At 41.1% G+C, this 20,265-nt stretch overlaps 2 protein-coding genes across 3 annotated transcripts; both read right to left on the bottom strand.

Moving 5' to 3' along the window:
• Nucleotides 1-819: 819 nt before the first annotated feature.
• On the bottom strand, nt 820-11,541 carry gramd1c (GRAM domain containing 1c). 2 transcript variants are annotated; one of them, XM_079361052.1, is made up of 19 exons: nt 11,353-11,541; nt 10,731-10,839; nt 10,270-10,393; nt 9,265-9,365; nt 8,599-8,694; nt 8,423-8,503; nt 6,569-6,684; nt 6,306-6,456; nt 6,057-6,216; nt 5,823-5,966; nt 5,596-5,714; nt 5,349-5,491; nt 5,162-5,265; nt 4,717-4,875; nt 3,121-3,187; nt 2,863-2,982; nt 2,717-2,770; nt 2,341-2,446; nt 820-1,943 (listed from the first exon to the last, which is right to left on the bottom strand). In XM_079361052.1, the coding sequence occupies exons 2-19, from the start codon at nt 10,824-10,826 to the stop codon at nt 1,875-1,877; spliced, it is 2,010 nt and encodes a 669-aa protein (XP_079217178.1). In that variant the 5' UTR covers nt 10,827-10,839; nt 11,353-11,541; the 3' UTR covers nt 820-1,874. The 2 variants fall into 2 exon arrangements, with proteins under 2 accessions (XP_079217178.1, XP_079217179.1); XM_079361053.1 differs by lacking the exon at nt 2,717-2,770 and having other exon boundaries at nt 11,353-11,539.
• A 331-nt stretch (nt 11,542-11,872) lies between these two features.
• On the bottom strand, nt 11,873-19,875 carry atp6v1ab (ATPase H+ transporting V1 subunit Ab). The gene is made up of 15 exons (XM_079361054.1): nt 19,750-19,875; nt 17,247-17,350; nt 16,970-17,098; nt 16,370-16,584; nt 15,740-15,877; nt 15,503-15,654; nt 15,257-15,419; nt 15,066-15,174; nt 14,864-14,986; nt 13,939-14,053; nt 13,776-13,839; nt 13,484-13,687; nt 13,259-13,353; nt 12,739-12,910; nt 11,873-12,566 (listed from the first exon to the last, which is right to left on the bottom strand). The coding sequence occupies exons 2-15, from the start codon at nt 17,326-17,328 to the stop codon at nt 12,474-12,476; spliced, it is 1,854 nt and encodes a 617-aa protein (XP_079217180.1). The 5' UTR covers nt 17,329-17,350; nt 19,750-19,875; the 3' UTR covers nt 11,873-12,473.
• Between the last annotated feature and the right edge of the window lie 390 nt (nt 19,876-20,265).

The following is a 20,265-nucleotide window of genomic DNA, read 5'->3' as shown; positions in this document are numbered from 1 at the left end:
TTAAGGAGACAAGAGGATTTAATATTCAAAAGCCAGATTGGATTTCAATTAGAGATCCTTCTATTAATTTCAGTTTAACATAAACTGACATAACATAACAAACTGAAATTAATATAAGTCCGCTTCCAATTAATTTATTTTGAGTTTTTAATCTCATACCCTCAAAGTCATTGTTCCTCAAAAATTCATCATTTTTCCTCATTCAAATGTTGGCACTACATTGCGTAATTTTAATGTGCAAGGCATTAGTGCAAGACTTACAATTTTATAATGTCACTTGTGGTTATAATTGACTTTTGTGATAAATGAAGAGAACATTTTTAAGATTGAAATAAACCCATCATAAGATTTAATCTTTCATGGAACATACTTAAAACTTGAGAAGTAAATTATATATTTTATATTAAAACCCCAAAGTTAAAATCTATTCAAATTATTTGGTATAGTCTGAGTGGACTTTCTTTGCATATCTACAGTAAAAGTGTTGTTTTAAAATGAACTACAAAGCAAACTGTCATTCTCAACATCTTTAAGAACACTACAGAGGAAATAGACAGCTTTCTGTGGAAGTAAAAAGGGACACAGAGTAAATAATTTAAGACAGTCCCAACAGTATTGTATTTCACCTTTGAAAAAGAACTAAGACAAAGAGTAAGGTCCTTTACCTGCTTTTTGTTAAGTGTCTTTAGATAATGCTTATGAATTGAAGCTATACAAATAAAGATTGACAGAAGACATGTGGCTTTACCTCTGCTTCAGTTTCCAGCAGAACAGTGAACAGAAACAGACTCTTAAAAAAGTGCAATACGGTGAAATCTTTTTGTTTAGAATAATTAAAGTTGCATGAACAAACAAATGCATATCTCTTAGTACTTTATAGGTCAACATTTACATGAATACAATTTTAAACACATTGACAACTTAGCAAGAACATGTGATCAATGCATATAATTGTGGACAACCCTGCATTTAAAGTTGGTAGAAAACAGTACAGTGATAACCCGAGCGTCTCACTGACCCTTATTTACACAACAGAGAGGAAAAGTACTTAAAGTAAACTGTTTTTACTAAGCTAAATATGAATTTATATTCAAAAGGAAGAGAGCATAAAAAACATCACTTATTTAAAAAGTACAAGTGATAAATCACATGGGCTGCTAAAGATTACAAAACATTCCCTGATATCAGCCCAGGATAAAATCAACAGGTGAGTTCATAAAATACAGTATGTTCAAGATATCAGGAGCATATTGCAGCAGCATGCTACCTTTAGTTGTTGACCCTTTAATTGCAACCACTCTTTAGTATATGAATGCAAAATAATTGTGTTGCAGATTCTACCATATTTATTTGAAGTAATAAAATCAATAAACATAAAAAAAAAAAAAACACACAGCCTAACCTATAAAGGCACTTGTGCAAACATTAAAACTGTGCAAGAAAGTATGAAATAAAAAAGTCATTTTAAATAAGCGTTATTCATTTCCCTTCAATAATAATAATAATTAAAAAAACATATTTACAATAGCTCATTTGGTGTGGTAAGAGGCTCATCTGGATATAGAAAAGGCACATCAGGAAAAAGTTTTCTGACATCAAATGAAACTTTTTAGGGAAAAAAAAAAGTCAGAGGAAACAGCAAAGGGAGCTGACAATGGCACCCTAAAAATATTTAAACCCACTGCCCTTTTCAGGGCCAACTTAGACATAACTTTGTGCCAGCAGCAGTTAGTCCACAGCTTAAAAAACATGGCAATGCCACTGGATAACAGATATTTCCCCAGAGACTGTTAAGAAGTGCAGTTTTCTCTACAGGTTTCCTCTGTGGCGGTTCTGAGGGGGAGGGGCGCTCTGTGGTCTCCAGGTGTTGTGCGTCACTGTGGCGCTACTGTACGATTAGCCATCGCAAAGTTCTGCTGCAGTATCACCAGAGAGCTGCGGAGCTGTGAGAAAAATCACAAGCACAAACAACACCAGCTTTATGTTTTGAAAAGTTGAAAAATAACGAGATTAATTTATGCGTTAAAAGAGAAAAGTAAAAGCAAAGGGTCTCTGCTTCACAGCTTTCAGCCTCTTCAGCATAAATAGATTGTATCCATGATAAACTTTGGTTCACTTATTTGCTCGGGGGTTAGAAAGTAAAACATTTGTCCATGAATTATAAGGTGAGCTAACAGTTAATCTAGCTAACAGCAGGAGGACACAGCTAGCCTAGCCCCGTCTAAAGCTAAATGATAAAACCTCCAGTGCTTTTTAAAGTTAAAAGTTAGAACCCGTGTCATTGCTGCCTCAAAAAAAAGCAAGCACATTTGCTTTCCTGTTTTAAACGTCCCGTCCTACCTGTTCTAAAAGGTTGATGGAGTCCTGCAGAACAGTTTTCAGCAGTTGCATGTCCTCTGTGGTCCTATACCCAGGTCCCTGTCTGGGTCCATATTCAGCATTCAAGCTACCAAACAACAGAAAGAAGACTTTTTCTTATCTGCACATTTCAGCATTTATATTTGCTACAAAAAGACAGCAGAAGACAGATAAAAACAGACAGACAAAAATGAAAATTTATGTTTGACAAGGACTTAGAGTGGAGGGGCACTAATATAAGACTGTCACTTACATAACTCTATTTGCTGAGGCTGACAAACAGGCCGTGAGTCATTTATATAAGAGTTCTTTCGAACCCAATTTATGTGGGCTGCTTGAACGACAGAAAAAAAAATACCCTGAAGTATTAACCCCTTCTCTCTCCATCCTCCCACGCAAAGACTCCTGTTTTCTGAGTTCTTATCACAGCAACAGTACCAGTCTAAGACAGACGGTTATCAAAAGAAGAGGTGCATGTTGCATAGGAAGAGAAAGTTATCCCACCTGGCCTCACTCCTCTCCCTCAGCCGATGCTTTGTGGTCAGGTACATGCGGTGGGCTACATCTTCCATTGCCCACAACTTGAAGAACAGACTCAGATTCATCATCGTCAGAATCAGCAAACTAAAAGAGACGGTTCAAACATTTACACGCATATCCTAACTAAGGCAGTCCTCACCATAAACAACGACATGGTATGGAACCCATTTTTAACACATAGTACAAACCATGTTGTTTCATTGTTGTGTTTCAGAGACTTACATCACACTCATCCCAGCGACTATCTTTGCGGTGTTCCATCTGTGCCTGCCTCTGATTTCTATGGGGCCTGGAAGACAGCAGGACACATGACTTAGTTTAGAATGAAACAGAGAGAGGTTGCAGTCAGCAACATTTGGCACTAGTTTGAAACATTTTTTGTGATTAAAGATAATTTTTTTCCGATGGCAAGCAACATTTAGTCAGTTCTGAGATGGAAAATGTTGCTGTGTTGTGGAGCATGTCAGAAGTGCAACCCATAAACACAGCAATGCATCCCACTCTTTCACACTGACTGCTGTATAGGAGTTGGAATGACAGAGTGACCCACTATGTAATATATGATACGATATGTGGCCCACAATCACAATATCATGATACAGCAACCCTACGATAATTGACATATTACATTGCAAACACTATGATTCATCATAATTTTTGACTAACCGTAAAAAGGGAAATTGCTTGAACATTTATCTTATTCAATGGTGGCATGCTACATTTCTTAATCTCTTAAATTATCTGTGAATATTAATGGACAAAGTTTCAGTGATGTCAGCCATCTGTAACAGCAGGGAGCTCCGGAGGATCTTCTGCAGCAGCCACCTTGCTGGAAATCCAGTCCAGCTGTCAATGAGGTCAGCTAAACACCTTACTACTGTTTTCATAAAATCTACTGAATTCATAAAATCTAAATGGATGAGTGATAATGACTATAACTTATCAGACCAATAGCGCTATTTTTTTTTAATGTAGTTTGTTTACAATCTCCTCTAAGCGGACCCCTGATGAAATGCAGGATTTTGCACTTACACAATAGCTTCCTTTTTCAACACCGGAGGTGCCTGCTTGGTTTTGAGTGCCTATTTTTGATTGAAATATTTTCCTGGCTATGTTTAAAAGGTAAGACACATCTAACTATCTGGACATAAAATTGAAATAACCTTTGTACTTCCTGGATTAGTTGTTTACAAATGCCCCTCACTGTGTAACTTTATCCCCATCAGAATGAAGGGAAGGAAAACATGTGGCGGACGAAGCAATGGAGTCCGACGCTGATGACAGATTTTTGCTTTTACATGCTTTGCGTAGGTAGACGTCAACAAAGCCCGGGAAAAAAAAAAAAACATACTTGTAGATGGAAAACATTTTTCACTACAGGCACATGAGCTCAGATGCTATACTCTCTCTGGCCGTACTCCTGTAGCAGGATATAACGTCATCACCCTGTAAATATTTCCCGCTGCATTCAGCAGCGTCAGCTCACCCTGTCTTTACATCACTAATTTACTTGGGGGCTTGAAGGAAATTTTGGGTAAAGTCAAAAATCCTTTTTGCATTTACACATACAGCACACTCCAAAAATATCAGGTAGTTTCAGGAGTTTTGTGCTTGTAGGAAAGCAGCATAATATAATGGTTGCCAAGCTAGCAGTTTCTCCCAGCTTTTAAGCTACATGCTAAGTTAGACTCTTCCTGGCAAAATGTTAGGTTAAACAGAAATATATTTGAGTAGGATTGATCTTTCAGTATAACACAGTATAAGGTTAATCTGTGCATTCCCAAAATGTCAAACTATTCCTTTAGAGCGGTCATGTACCCATGTTGCTATCAGCGTCCTGCCCATACTGCGTGTTGGAGTTCATGTGCTCTGGCAGTGTCCTGCTATAAGTCCTCCTCCTCCTTCGAAGCCCACTCATCTTCCCAGAGTCTCCAGCACCCTGGTTCATCTCTGCTTCCTCCTCCATCAGTTCAGCTTCTGAACAGGGTCAACACATGGTCACAAGCAAACACAAGTGTAAGCATGATGAGAAAGTGGAAAAAACCCTTCTGTAGCTAAATATGCATGTAAAAGGTTAATGAAGGATTCCTGCTAAAACTCAGGGCCCGGTGCTCTTGAAAGAATAGATCTGACCTCTTCTTAAATATGCAGCTTTAACATGAGTCACTGTTGCAAAGTCTGATGTGTGTTGGAGGAAACAATTCATATCAGATCAGGGGTAAAGATAAGCCACAAGCAAAGGAATGAAGACAGGGAAGCTTACCAAGCTGTCTGAAGTTCTCCTCAATGCCACTCCAGGAGTTTTTGGTGATGAAGGATTTGATCAGACCCCAGGGCTGCTTCTTATATTTCACATCAGTGTATACCCTGGAAGACGAACCAGTGAAAATTCTCCCCATGAATAAACAAAACTCAACAGACAATCTGTCTAAAATGATCACGACGTTTACCTGAGTCGACACTTCCGCTTCGAGGTACGTATGATGTAGTATCGAGTTTGAGTGTAGAAGTAATCATGATAGGGAACATCGTGCGTGTACACCTCAGAGTCCACAAGGTAGTAATGACTATCCCTGGATTCTTTGTACAGCGTCTAAGAGGTAATTGGAGTACAAATAAGCATGCAGTCGTCACACAAAAACGTGTTTATCCAGCCATTCGAGCATGCAAACAGCATTTACACGGATGTAAACACACCTGGTTCTCTGTAGCTGTGGAGAATTTGCCTATCAGAGGGTTGCTGATGGTTACTGTGTAGTTCAGACACCTTTTCATGTTCCCCAAGGCGTCTTTTTGCCAAGCAGTAAAACTAGAGTCTGATAATCGAAAGGGAAAATGATGTAATTTACAACAAGTAATACATTGGTTTCAGAAATGTTGGAAAGGGACTATATTTATCTTTATTTAACAGTTTTAATACTTACTGGTTGTTTTTCTGACATTCATAAACCTTCGGGTGAAGCTGGAGTCGGTGAAGAGCATCTCAAACATCTTGTTAGCGCTGATGTGGAAGACCTTGTTTAGAAAAAGTCGACCCTGCACCTGAGGCCAACCCACTCGCTCCTCCGCTGAGGAAACAAAAAGAGGAGAATATTAATTCAACAATAATACAAATTATAAAAAAAATTAAAAAAAACAGAGCCTGTGCATTCACCCACCCTCTTCGATGCTGTCTGAACAGCTCTGCTCCGACACGCCGTTCTCGTTAGCATTAAGGTCAAAGGAAAGCGTGGAGCGCTTGGAACTCCGTTCTGAGGCGAGGCGGTCCAGTGAGGGAGCAGGACTGCGCCGCTGAGATGGGCTGCCACGGGAGTCATCCTGCATGGGGGTGACACAAAAGAAACTTTTAAAAGAAAAAAACTTGCACAACCAAAACAAAAATATATATATATATTTTTTTTTAGTACCACATTGGTCTGTAAGCCGAGTAGGGAAGGCAAGTCCTCCCCTTGAGGCGTTGAGGTCTCTAAAGGTCCATGATCCACCCCAGGGAGGCGTACAGAGGAGGTCCGCTCTAGCTTTCCAACACAGTCATCACCACCAGGCCTCACAGTCAGGCTGCAGACAAACAGAACAGGTGGTTTTAAATTACATAACACTATGAAAGAGTGTGTGGTGTGTTTGTGTGTGTGGTGTGTGTGTGGTGGGGTGGGTGGGGGCAGTGGGTTACCTGGCCGGCATGCTTGACTCTGATAACTGTAAACTCTCCATCTCTTCATTAGTCAGGCCCAGATCATTCCCATAATGCTGTTTGACCATCTGCCACAACTCCAAACTGGTCAGAGGCTGAAAGCATAAAGTGCAGGACCCGTTTAAAAATCTTGTCCTCAAGATATTTCTTCTTCTAGTCTTATATGAGGTCTCCGTTTTTTTTTTCATTGATAGACACTGCCATACAGACAGAACGTATCAGGTAACTAGGAGATCAGAAGTAAAGACAGTGCGAGTCAGTCTTATCTCCATGGTTGACCAACCATCTAAAAACATTTTTGTCTCCCAAGAATGCTGCCATGGTTATCAAACTTTCTGTTAACCCTTGAGACCAGAGACAGTTCATCCGAAATGTCACCCAAACAATAGATAACTCAGTTAAGTTATTCCTTAGCGGGTGAAATCCCATCTATGGAGGCAGCTTTTAAAGGAATAACTCTGGTTAGTAAATGTTCACAGAAAAAGAGACATCAAAAACAACATTTTACTTTTCAACACATGCAATAAAACATTTCTATTTATGTCAGGTAATTAACAGCATGTCAAATTAAGACCTGTATGCCATTTGGAGCTACAACATTTATTGCAACGCATATAAACCATGCGAATGGTCAAGTTTCGTTCAAGTTTTACTTACTTGTCAGCGGACATTTCCCCGCAGCTGTAAGCTTTGACGCACTGCCCAATACTGATCTGTAACCTGGACGCACCACGCAGTCACATTCAGGAAGTCCTGGATCTAAGCATAGCGGTTGCGTAAAGACGCGCCGCCCAGATTTCACAGCGATAAAAGTTAAATAAAAGCTCAACGAACCCGTTGTTAGTCCGGTTTACTGACAATCCGGACAGAGAAAGTTGTTAGTTTCGACGTGATTCCGTTGATAATAAATGCTCCGGTGTCAAGTGCGGTGAAGGCAGAATGTAAATGAGCGCTCATGGCCACACCTACAGCAGGGGTCAATGAACTTTCACGGGGATATTTTTATACAGGTGTTTGTGCTCAGGATCCCTGCAGACTCACAACCCCGTGGGTGCCTGCCTATAGTCTGTCTATAAGTAATTTAAAGGGGAAGTCAAACAATGTACGTTTACCTGAACTAAATAATTACACAATAAAAGATGAAAATAACGCATTGGTTCAAACGTATTACATCTACATTCATTAATAAAGATGGTCTCTAGATTTTCATGAAATCAAAACAAGTTGTTTAAACCATTTATAAAAGCCATGCAACGTTTTTTTTACATTATTGTTTTTCTTTATAGTAGGTTTTGTGGGGGGGGGGGGGGGGGGGGGGGGGGGGGGGGGGGTCTTGGATATTTACTAAATAAAATATGTCTGAAGTCTAGTTTTGGTTTCAGGTCTACTTTATTGCTCCTCCGGTCATACATGCATGTAAAAATTATTCCTACCATAATATGTGGAACAATAAACCGTAAGCTTGCCCAAAACCTGCTGAGCTGCTCTGTGCAGATCTTTACCCAACATGCACTAGCAGTTGATAACCTCAGAGGAAGACAGTCTGTGGCTGGGCCAGCATGATATGTACTCTGGACTGATTAGATAAGTGCTGCAGGATGGGTTAAAGTCGCACAGCTGCTTCAGTCACAGCAGTAGAGTGTGAGAGTCGGTTAATGACTATCATTTGTGATACATATGTCACCAAGGTATGAAACTACCTACACATAACACATGGAGTATCAACATTATCCTGATACAGTATGTGTCTGTAGTTTAGTGACTTTTAGCACTATATAAAATAAATGTATTATTATTTATTATGAAACAGTAGGTGAGTGAAATGGTGCTTACCTTGTCTAACAGCACGTTCTGCCACATGCGGAAAACTCCCAGGTAACTTTTCTCTCTTGCCGAGAAGGAAGTGAAGAAGTACTGAAGGGGACGATATCAAGAAATATTAATGAATCAACCCGTTTTAAATCAAACGTTAAGGGTGTCCTAGTCTCTTCTAAAACAACATAGCCTACCTTGTCGGTTGGAGTGCACACCTGGATGGCATTGGGAATGAGCCGAGCGGTTTTCTCTCTGGTCATGGTAACAATGTCTCTTAGTGTCAGTATAATCTAAAAGAAGCAGTAAAACATTTGAACAGTTATGTGCACATGAAGGAATGCTTTACAAAAAAAAAAAAAAAAAGAGAAGGCCTAAGCGGATATGTATGGATCGTTATGTCAACATAAAAGTGTTCATTTTACCATGATAACCGATTCATCACTGTTTGTCATCCCCCACATTCCCTGTCTGTCTTCAGCTGTCCTACCCAATAAAGCCAAAAATATCCCAAAAAAAGATAAACAAAACAAAACATCATGGCTGGTCACTGTCACATGCTGTGCTGCTATTGTCCACATTAGTGAATTTACTTAAGACCTTTGTTTAGTGCTTCTGCAACTCCGAGAATACATGGAAAAGTCCAAAGTGCAGATGTCTAAAATGCATTAGAAGATAGATAGATAGATACTTTATTGATCCCGAGGGAAATTCAGGACTGCATCAATGTCACATGTGTAATGTCTCAAAGTTAAAGAGATAGAATGCAAATAGTTAATATACATTCATAAGAATATATTTGCAGGAACAAGAATGTATGTTTATGACTGTACACCCCCCCATTTCCCTCTGTTTTTTATTACCTTGGTTCCCCGGAACACATTGCTATAGAAACAGAGCCAGTTTTCTGAGAGGTAGAGGCGTCCCTGAAGGAGGATGTCCCGTTGGAGGGCACACGGGTAGTCTTACAGAAAAAAATATAGAGCAGGAAAAGCAATTATACAAATGAGTTTGTGTCACTACATCAACAAAGCAGGTATCGTAGCGAAGACGTTCTGATTTACCTTCTTTCAGTTCTCGGATGAGAAGTAACAACTCACAATTCACTTCTTCAGTCTTAAACTCTCGTCAGAAAACATTTGTTTCCAAACATGCAAACTGTGTCATGATCTCTCACAGGGTTGTACGTTTGAACGTATACAAATATGAACAATACCAAGATAAATAAGAAACTAACATGCTTTTTTTTTTTAGGCAGAAAGGCCAGTGCCCATTGGTCCCCCCTTGCATTGTATTATGGTTTGACTGTCGCGTGCGCTCGCTCTCTCTCTCTCTCTCTATATATATATATATATATATATATAGCAGGAGTATTTTAAGTTTTTGTATAATGCTGTGCGCTATTATTTGGTGTAAAAGCTAGATCGTCTTTGTCTATTTGTCCTGGGTTGATTGTGCCTCTCTAACAAATCAACTGACCCCAGCCTGGCCGCTTCAGAAGAAGTGGTTGAGAACCTTAACTGTAGAAAACTGCCTTGAAATGTATTAAAGGAGGAATTTAAACTCCATTTGGGATTCTCCAATGTCCCCTGATCTTAAAATAATCCAGAGATTTTATCATGTTTAATCTGACGTCTTTTTTTCCTCAGACCAGAACTGCATTAACATATTTCTTATTTTTAGTAAAATGGTGACATCTTGGTAGAACTTAGGAGCCTCCCCTGTTACACATCTACTCCTCCTTTATTCTTTTGTGTCTTGGTTCAATTGAGAAAAGCCAAGTATAAAAAAAGCAATTTTTAAGAGCAAACTGAAAATGTGTATCATGGACCAATGCTATCATATGAGAAGCAGCTTTTAAGACTCACCCACTATAAGTCTTTCTGACTCCGGCAGTTCTTTAAACAGCTTCTTGAATTCGTCAAATTTCTGTTTGTAGGTAGGCAGAGGAGTCTGTGGGGCTGCAAGACACTGTGCCTGAGGATCGGAGACCTGCATGGGGCAGAAGTGATCCATAGTGACTTAAAACGAGATATGGTTGGGAAAAATTAACAGGAAGGTGGCCTTGCACAGGATAACGCAAGGAAAGTATCCTATCTGTGTGGAACTGACATCATAAAATGATGTACTGTGAGGTGAAGCAGATGTCATACAGCTTTGTGAGGCTGTTTGGGCTAAAGGACCTCCAACATGCATGAGGTGAAAAATAAGGGGAGGAATCTGAGGAAAGGTGTTTGCATGAAAGCCATACACTTCATAAACCAGCCTGTGGCACATTTATACATTTATGAAACTTTGGACAGTATTGTGTTTTGTTTGGTTTTTTTACCTCTTCTTCACTGGAGCTCCACCTGTCCTCCAACACTGATGCTGGATCATCTGTAATCTCATCACTGCCTAATGACCGGTACGACACCTGGTCCATCTGCTCTGCTGCTCTGCTCACAGAAAAAGACGTGCTTAGTAACTCTTCTGCAAAATGACTTTCGATGCATGTCATTGTCGACAGCCTTTCCCAGCAGAGAGTACGGAGTTAAACAGAAAAAGAAAGAAAGATAATGGACCAAAAAATGGACAAGGCGTAGTCTATCTTTAGTGCATATTTAATCTGATCCGCAGCTGCAGCATATTTCACTCAAGCAGCTCCGCAAGTGAAGCCAACGTGAGCGCACCAGAACTGGTCTGACTGGGAGTGGGAAGTGTAGTCTTGACAATCAACAGGAACTTTTTCGCTCTCGTGAATACATTTCTGTTGTTTTATGTCGATGAGAGAGTTTTTCAAAACTTCCAAAACATTTACAGAAATGTTCAAATTAAATCAAGTTCATACCACTATCCACACGATTAAATACAATTACGCACGGCGCCAAACGCGAAGACGCTTGCTGATTCTTTAACGTGTCTTAACATGTGGGTGGTTAAAGACTAAACTTATGCATCAGTCGACCTACCTGACACGTAGTGGACCCAGGTTTTCTGCTCCTCTTTGCGACCCAGTGAAGACAGCACTCCGCTTCTAGGTGCCACTCAGCCGAGGACTTTAATGTTGTGCTCGTGCGTCTTTGTTGCAGGTGAATCTCATCTCGGCCACGGAAACATAACTTAAGGGAGTTGTCATCTCATTGGTGACGCTCATTGGTGTTCGTATTAGCACTTAAAGACGCCTAAATGACCTCTCCCTGCAGTTATTCATGAGTTCTCCCGAGGACGAGCTGGTTTGCGTTTGTATGAATGGTGGAGTTTAATTTGTTGAAGTTACACTTAATTCCAGGCACTAAAGCTCATCACGATCTTACTTTATGAACTCAAATCCATTGCTTTGGCTTTGACCTTTAAGCACAACAAATGAAGAGGTTGAAATCATTTCCATTAAAGATCCTAGGGCAAGGGTGCTGGAGATTATGAGCGGTATGCAGAGAGACCAGTTCAGCAGCACCGACAGCTTCATCACAAGTCAACCACACAAAAACATCTTTTTTCCCCCCCATGTTTTTAATCATTCAGGAGTAACATGATGAAAGTATTGGACAGCATTCACACGGCAAAGTTTACAACACTGCACAGCGTAAAAACACCAACCATGAAAAACAAAACAAAAAAAAGAGAGAACAACAAAGCCTTCACGTCAAAATGCTGGCAATAAATAGACTGATCTTATTAAATTTATATTCAATACTCTTCTGTACAGATGGTTTGTGAATTACAATACATCAACCCGAACAATCTCTTTCAGGAAGAGCAGCACGGCTAAACACGCAGAAATCATGTAAACAGAGAAAGGAAGAAACAGTGGGTAGAGGTCCTTCGTTCACACAAACACGCACACAATCAGAGGTTCCAGAGGATGCCGATATGAGGCAACAAATAATAATGAATACAGTACATCTTTCTCTTTGCCCTCCACATTAAAATGCACACACACACACAACTCGACAATCACTCACAAAAAAAAAAAAGAGCACAGGGGAGCACGCAGGTTTCAGGGGGAAGAGGAGGAGGTGGAATGTGGCTCTGCAGTGGAGGGCTCTGAGACGAAAACCCGGAAAGGCTTAGGTGAGCGAGGTGGGGGATCCTATTCTTCCAATGTGCGGAAGGCGTTCTGCATGTCCTCCACCAGCTGAGCGTACTCAGCCTTGATCTTGGCCTCGCCATCCTTCACCGGGTCCTGTACAAGAAAAAAATTAAAAAGTAAATTTAAAAAATCATTGAAAGGAAAAAAAGAAAAACATGACAAATATGAAAAAGTGTTTAAACAGAAAAGTTGCTGCTTTTCTAACAACCAGAGAAACACAAAGATACCAAAGAGGATGTTTAGAAAAGCCTTTGCAAACACACACCTTGAATTTCATTGAGCTGATCCTGTAGAGGATTTCTCCCAGGTGCTCCTTGATCATGGCCCAGGTGATCTTGTTGTCGCTCTGAGCTGTGGTCTCCACCGCATGCCGTGCCATGTCATAGAAAGAGATCATGTTGGACAGGATGCCCACCGTCTTGTAGAAGGGACAGAACCTGAGGACAAAAGGAAAGGCAACATTAAAACGGACACATCAAGGCGCTTTACAGTTCAAAACAGAACTCGAAGCACAAAATAAACATGACGTTAGGCAAAAAGAATACATGAAAATAAATTAACTAAATTAATGAGAGTAGAAGATCAATTAAAAATAAATCTAAAGAATAAAGAACTTGGACAACATTTTTTATCAGCAACAGATCACATTCTCTTTACAGACATTTCAGATCAGGTTGAATGTTTGCATTCAAAATGTTCAGATATGACCTTAAACTTTCTCGGGTCCAACATGTCTTTGACATCAGTGGTCAGAAATGGAGAAACAGTGCAGAGGACGACGTTACCTGTCATAGGGAGTGTAACCATTCTGCTGCAAGAAGTCGTCTTTGATCAGTTTGGCCACCTCCAGGGTGATTTTATCTGTTTCAGCCAGCGATGCCTGAGATTAAAGGAGATAAAAAACTTTTTTTTTTAAGGTTGGAAAATAGAATATAGAAGAAATATGCATTTGTTCTGCGCATTTTCAGCTCTGAAACCACAAGACAAATCAAAGTTTGTTCAAAGATTACCTTTCCGACGAGCTGCACAATCTCAGCCAGGTCTTCCTCCTCCTGAAGGATCTCCTTGGCTTTGGTACGCAGGGGCACAAACTCGGGGAAGTGCTTGTCGTAATACTCATCCAGAGCGCGTGTGTATTTGCTGTAGCTGATGAGCCAGTTCACGGAGGGAAAGTGCTTCCTCTGAGCCAGCTTCTTATCCAGACCCCAGAACACCTGAGAGACGAAACAAAGGTCACATGATGAGGTGAAAGCACAAACAGCTACTGGAATGAGAGTGAGATCGGAGTTTTTAATCTTTTACCTGGACAATACCCAGTGTGGCTGAAGTGACAGGGTCGGAGAAGTCACCACCAGGTGGCGACACACTGGGAGGAAAACAAAAAACAAAAACGTCATTACTCACTTACTTTCCATATCCACACGCAGAGCAATGTCTCCCTCTAGTGGCATGAAGCTGTACTCACGCTCCGACGATACTGACGCTGCCCTCCCTCTCAGGGTTGCCCAGACATTTCACCCTTCCAGCTCGCTCGTAGAAGGAGGCGAGACGAGCTCCCAGGTAGGCAGGATAACCGCTGTCTGTGGGCAGAAAGACAAAACACTTGTTGTAGGTCAACAAGATTACGTAAAAAGAGCTAAAAACATACAGATACACTGGCTTTCTGTCAGAGGCTCTATAGTGATTTAAAAGAGAGACAACTGTTCAAAAGATAGGAATAAAGACATTTTGTTTTTTTACAAAGAAGAGATAAGCAATGTATTTATTTTAATTGTCGTATCATTTCAGCTGTAGTTTGAAGAGCGCATGTGGCAAGTTATTAGGAAATTGTAAGTCACATTTCCTCTATTGTTTGTCGCATGTTTATCGTGTGAGGACTATTTGGTTTTGTATTCAGTTTTGGCTGTATAACAACATGCTTTTAATGTTTCTCTGTGACGTTAAAAATAACCATATAGACATTAATCAGTCCAGTCGACTTTGCTTCGTTGTTCCCAGACAGTCCCTGGGTCTCTTTCATAACCAGCTAAGAAATTCTTTACAGGAGCTTTAAATAATTATCCAGTAAAGATGACTTAGTAGCCAATGAAGAAGCGGTTAGTTAGTTTGTCAAGTAGAAGATTGTTGACATTTGTTTAAAACTCATTCCTCTTTTAATAATTAAAAATATAGAAATCACTACCAAATACTTAAATTAAAAATCATTCCTTCATTTCCTGTAAAACCAGAGCATGAAACTCGCCCTGAACTCCCCTTTACAAAGTCAAACACTTGCTGTCGTTCAGATGTTCTCAAGCATGAACCAGCTTACCATTCAGCCCCACAACAGATTTTTTCAGAATGAGACTCTCCAAGGTCTATCGAAAATCTCCAGGTGACTTGAAACTGACCTGCAGGCATCTCAGCCAGACGGCCAGAAATCTCCCTGAGAGCCTCGGCCCAACGGGAGGTGGAGTCGGCCATCATGCTCACATTGTATCCCATGTCTCTGAAGTACTCGGACAGCGTGATTCCTGGCGAAACAAACAGTCAGAATGCGCTGCATGCAGGGAGGAAACTGAAGAGACATTACAGTGTGTTTCTGACACGTACCTGTGTAGATGGAGGCTTCTCTGGCAGCTACGGGCATGTTGGAGGTGTTAGCCACAAGTGCAGTTCTCTTCATGATGCTCTCTGTCTTACCATCTACCTCCATGGTTAGCTGTTGGCGAGAAAAACACGGTCAGAACAGCATTTCAACTATGTCCAGCTGCGACACAGCATGCGCCCTTATTGTCACCCACCTCAGGGAAGTCTCGCAGCACTTCTGACATCTCGTTACCTCGCTCCCCGCAGCCTACGTAAACGATGACGTCACTGTTGGAGTACTTAGACAAGGACTGAGAGATGACAGTCTTTCCACAACCAAAGGCTCCTGGGATGGCCGTCGTTCCTCCCTGCACACATCTTCACACAAAAAGAAAAAGCTTAAAGAAAAAAACTCCCAAGACAGAAAAACAATGCGAGGAAGATAATCTTTAGAGCCTTACGGGAAAAGGGCATCCAGCACTCTCTGGCCGGTCAGCAGAGGATGATTGGCGGGAAGCTTCTCTGTGACAGGACGCACTTGTCTGACAGGCCACACCTGCACCATGGTGAACTTCTCCTTCACGCCCTCAAACTCCAGCTCCATCACCACATCCTGGAACAAAAAAAACAAACGGCATCAGAAAAAGCTAAACCCAGGGGCGTCTTCACAGCAGCAGGCCGAGGTGTGGAAGACTCACGGAGACGTCGTAGTTTCCAGGTGGAGCCACGTAGGTGACGGTTCCTCTGTTTCTGGGCGGCAGCATGATCTTGTGCTTGATGAGGGAGTTCTCATGCACCATGCCGTAGATGTCTCCTCCTGTGATGTGACTGCCAACCTAATAGTGGTTTAAATTATTATTATTTTTTTTTTTAAAAAGGCAGTGTTAAATTCATCTGCTCGTTCAAACAGGAAGCCAGGTGCATACTTCTGCCTTGAATCTATTCTAGAGCTCGGTGGTCGCCTTTACCCATCCTGACCTCTGTATACTTATCTATTGGTGTGTTTGCGTAGCTCTGAAATATGACACCTAAACCCAATTGTTGGCAGTGAAATTTCTGTCCTAGTTATGTTACCAGTTTTCAGTTCTGTACCAGTCTGTTTGTTTGCATACAGGAAACCATGACGACTGAAACAGAAAGTAAACATGGATTTGGAGGTGATAAATAGCATTTAAGCATTTTTCCAGAATTTTGAATACGACGGGCAATATTAGAAATGTTGTATTACCAGAAATAGGATGCTACGCAGTGGACCAAACAAAGGGAGTAGATTCAATGCAGAAGTATAAATGGAGCCTAAAGCTGAGGGTCTGAAGTCGGATACACACCCGCAGGCTCTTGCTGGGAATAAAATCCCACTTGAGGTCTCGGTTGAGGGACCCGATGTTCACTCCTCTGGGGATGTAGATGCTCTGTGTGAGGTCGTTGATGTCCTTCAGTGGTCGCTGGATACCGTCAAAGATGGAGCCCATGATTCCTGGACCCAGCTCCACAGAGAGAGGCTTCCCCGTCCGCAGAACAGGATCTCCGACGGACACGCCGGCTGGACTCATGCTCAGGGAAAATTCAAGTTTGCAGGAAGGAAGGAGCTATTTCTTTTGTGTGTGTGTGTGTGTGTGTGTGTGTGTGTGTGTGTGTGTGTGTGTAGCTGGAAGAAGGATGGGAGATAACCCTATGATCAGGAAGAGTCAACCTTCATCGCTATCATGAAGACATTTCTTTTTTCTGTTTTGAGAAGGTTTGCAGTGATTGATAAACATTCACAACTCGTTTTAGAGAAAAAAAGAAAAAGTTCAAACGAGTGTTGAAGAAAAGAAAATGTGATGGAGTAAACACAGTATGCACTGGCGATGCACGACCTCTCGTGTCTTTTTTTCACTTCAGACTGTGACATTCTTACGGACAAATGGTCGCAGTCGAAAGGATACACGTCTCCTCGTAGACCTGGATGGTGGCCATGTCTCCCTCCAGCCTGATGATCTCTCCCACCAGCTCACTGTGGCCGACACGGACCAGCTCATACATGGCCGCTCCTGCCATGGCTGTAGCTGTCACCACTGAAGAAACAAAGAACAACATTAGCGACCCCAAAGAAGCAGTATAAGTATATACTGCAGTCTGTTTCTCATCCCAACGGCTCTTTCCTATTACAAATGCAAACATGTATGTGCTAACTGTGGCGTGTACGCATGTGTGATAGCCAACCTGGTCCAGAGACTCCATGAACGTATCCAAACTCGCTCTCTCTCTCCGCATCCCGGATCTTGGGCAGCTTGGAAAGGTCCATCTTCACTGGTTTTTAAATGTCACTGAAAGGACGGCAGAGCACAGACGGTTCATAGGAAGCAGAATAAAGAACTCACGAGAAACAAAAAGGTGAAAAAAAAAAAATAACGTTGTGGCTGCAGGAGGGACAAAGTACTCCTCCGTCATGGTCACTTTGAAACAACAGGACTTCTGGCACCACATTTCACCTGTGGAGAGTTTTTATAGCAGGCCCGAACAAGTGCTTTGATGACAGTTCTGTCTTATTCCAGACCAAACATTTCACACCAGGCTGTGTATGAAGTGAGCCCTCTGTGGCCCGGTGACTATGGAGAGAATTCAATCTGTGCAGTTCATAGTACGGCGGAAAATAAGCAGGTTATGCCCTTATTGCAAAAAGCAAGTATAACGCATTATTAATCAGAAAATAAATTAAGATTTGATTGTTAGAATTTCCCTGTTCACAGACAAATGTTGGATTGGCACTGTTCCTGGTATCTTGGAAGTGACTCCTTTTACTGTAGCTATGGAAACCGCCATGAAAATACAGCCACATCCCTCCTCACGACTCAATATTCCTTAGCATCACATCTCCTCCTTTTTGGCTGCTCAGGTCAGTGTGACGCGTCGGGATCACATCAGAGGGGAATCCCACAGTGCAGCAGCACGTTCCTGTTTTTCTTCCACATTTGCACAGTACAGTGAGTGTGATACAGAGGTGCAAATGTCTCTATGACTTATTGTAGATGTTTAAGACATATCTGCAGGAAGCTACACTAAGGCTTTTGGGCTTCATGCAGGGGGGGAGCTCAGGCTGTCATGAGTCGTGACATAAACCCATCCCCACACAGAGCTGACTGCAGAGGCTCTGCACACACTCAAGAGCAGCTTGCTCTGAATCATTCTGTATGCCTCAAACACAGTCGGTCCAAGTAACATGCTCACATCTTAAAAAATAAAATCCTTTTTTTTTTTCTATCAGACAATTCTATCACACATGCAGAGCTCTTTACATCCATGCCCTTTTCTTGTCCTTCTCACTGATTCAGATCTTCCTGTTTATGCTAGGCTGCTTAGCCCATCTGTGCAGGAATACAACAGCTCCATCAATAGGTCAAAACGAGAACTGCACTTAAAAAAACAAATAGAAAAAAGACAGCTCTTTTAGAAAAAGACAAAAACAAAAAAAAATGACCTGCTTCCAATGGGTACAAAGAGAACCTCAGAGAACCTTCATATGTGTGTCTAAAACAATGTGTATCAGCGTGTTCCTGATGAAAGGGGAGCATACAGTAGGAAGATAAGATAAATAGTTTCAATGATTTGCTTAGAGATCTTCTCTCATCCAGCTTGATTAATCCTGATTCCACAGATCACACAAAAATCATGAGACGTACGGTAACATGCAATCAAAAGCAGCTCGGGTCAAAATGTCTCATCATAACTCTGGCAACTACAGCAGACATGAAACTTGATCATATGATCCTGGCACATGACTGACTGGCCTTGCCGTTTGAATCTCTTTCAGGAAGTGGAAAACTAGCATGGTGCAAAACTGGGAAGTACAAATTAAAACTGTGTGTGAAACACAAGAGGAACATATCTTATAAACACTACCCTCAACAGAAAGAATATAAACCCACATTATTATAGCCTATGCCTTAGATCTTATGTAGGGTTGTTTTGTCATAGATGGTAAAGACAGTTGGAGATCACCTTCTATTGACACAAAAATTAAGATAAAAACAGAAGACATTTAAATCAAACTGAGACATTTTTGGTGCACATGTATTGTCTGTAATTAAAGGCTTATGTTTGGTCTGTCAATGTTGATAATTTGCTATTTGGGCGAAGAATAAAGACTGGGTATGGCTGTGTATATGTAGGTAGTTCTGTCTGCTCAGAAACAGGCTTGGAAATGTTACATGTCAGTGAGATGAGCACAAAAACATACTGACACACTGCTGTAAATGACACACTCCTTACATTCAACTAGCTCAGTGTTTAAACATGATTTTACATGAACCTTTAAACAGAAGTGATTTAATGACACGATAATGACCAGGTAATTACTAAATGATGACCGAGGCTTTATGTGACATTGCTTTGAACCTGATCTCGTTTCCTAAAGAAGCATTCCTCGAAACTGTACGCTGTCTTAGATGACAAGGAGATTCTGAAATAAAGACGATATATCTGGACTTTACATGACTGTAATTCAACATAACTTCTTTTTTTAACAGTGGAAAAACGATGTTGCCTTGATCCGTATGTTAGTGTGTATTTAAAATGACAGGTCCCTCGGCCTGGCTGTAATTTGATGGTTTTGCCTTTCTGGTGCAACGATAGGAATCTGACTGTTTTCATAAACAACACAAAATGCAAACATTGCGTGTTTATTACATTTATAGTGGAAAAAACCCGGATAAAATAGAATAGTTACCGTCTGGATGTGAAGTGGGGGTTTACAGCCTTGACTCGAGAGAGAGAAACGATGCGTGACAGCAGACTGCGATCAGCTGACTTCATTCACTCGCTGCTCGGGTTTTACTGCAACTGCCGCCATTTTGGCTCCGCCCGGAGCCGCCACAAAGATATTTAAGTGGCAAGCTCGATGATATTTAACTCACGATCTAGGTGTAGTCTGCATCCACCACGACCAAAAGGGCTTAATAATAAGATTTTTCATATGCTGAAATTACAATATGAACGTATTTCATAGATTAAAGTGATACATTTTGATTTAAAGGTTTAATTGCATCCAATACCATTAAATGCATAAGTCAGATTGTGAAAATAGCAGACAATTACAATCGTACTGTACATATTAACATAGGCCGTGCAAAGCAGCTACGTTTTGATCAAGGGAAAATGAATGTGGCCCTACTCTCCTATTCTGTTATTCTAAAAGAAATCATCTTTTTAAACCGGCTGGGTTAGGAGGAGCCTATCATTCACC

Source organism: Symphodus melops, assembly GCF_947650265.1.
Source record: "Symphodus melops genome assembly, chromosome: 14".
Lineage (NCBI taxonomy): Eukaryota > Metazoa > Chordata > Actinopteri > Labriformes > Labridae > Symphodus > Symphodus melops.
This window is presented reverse-complemented; position numbering and strand designations above follow the sequence as displayed.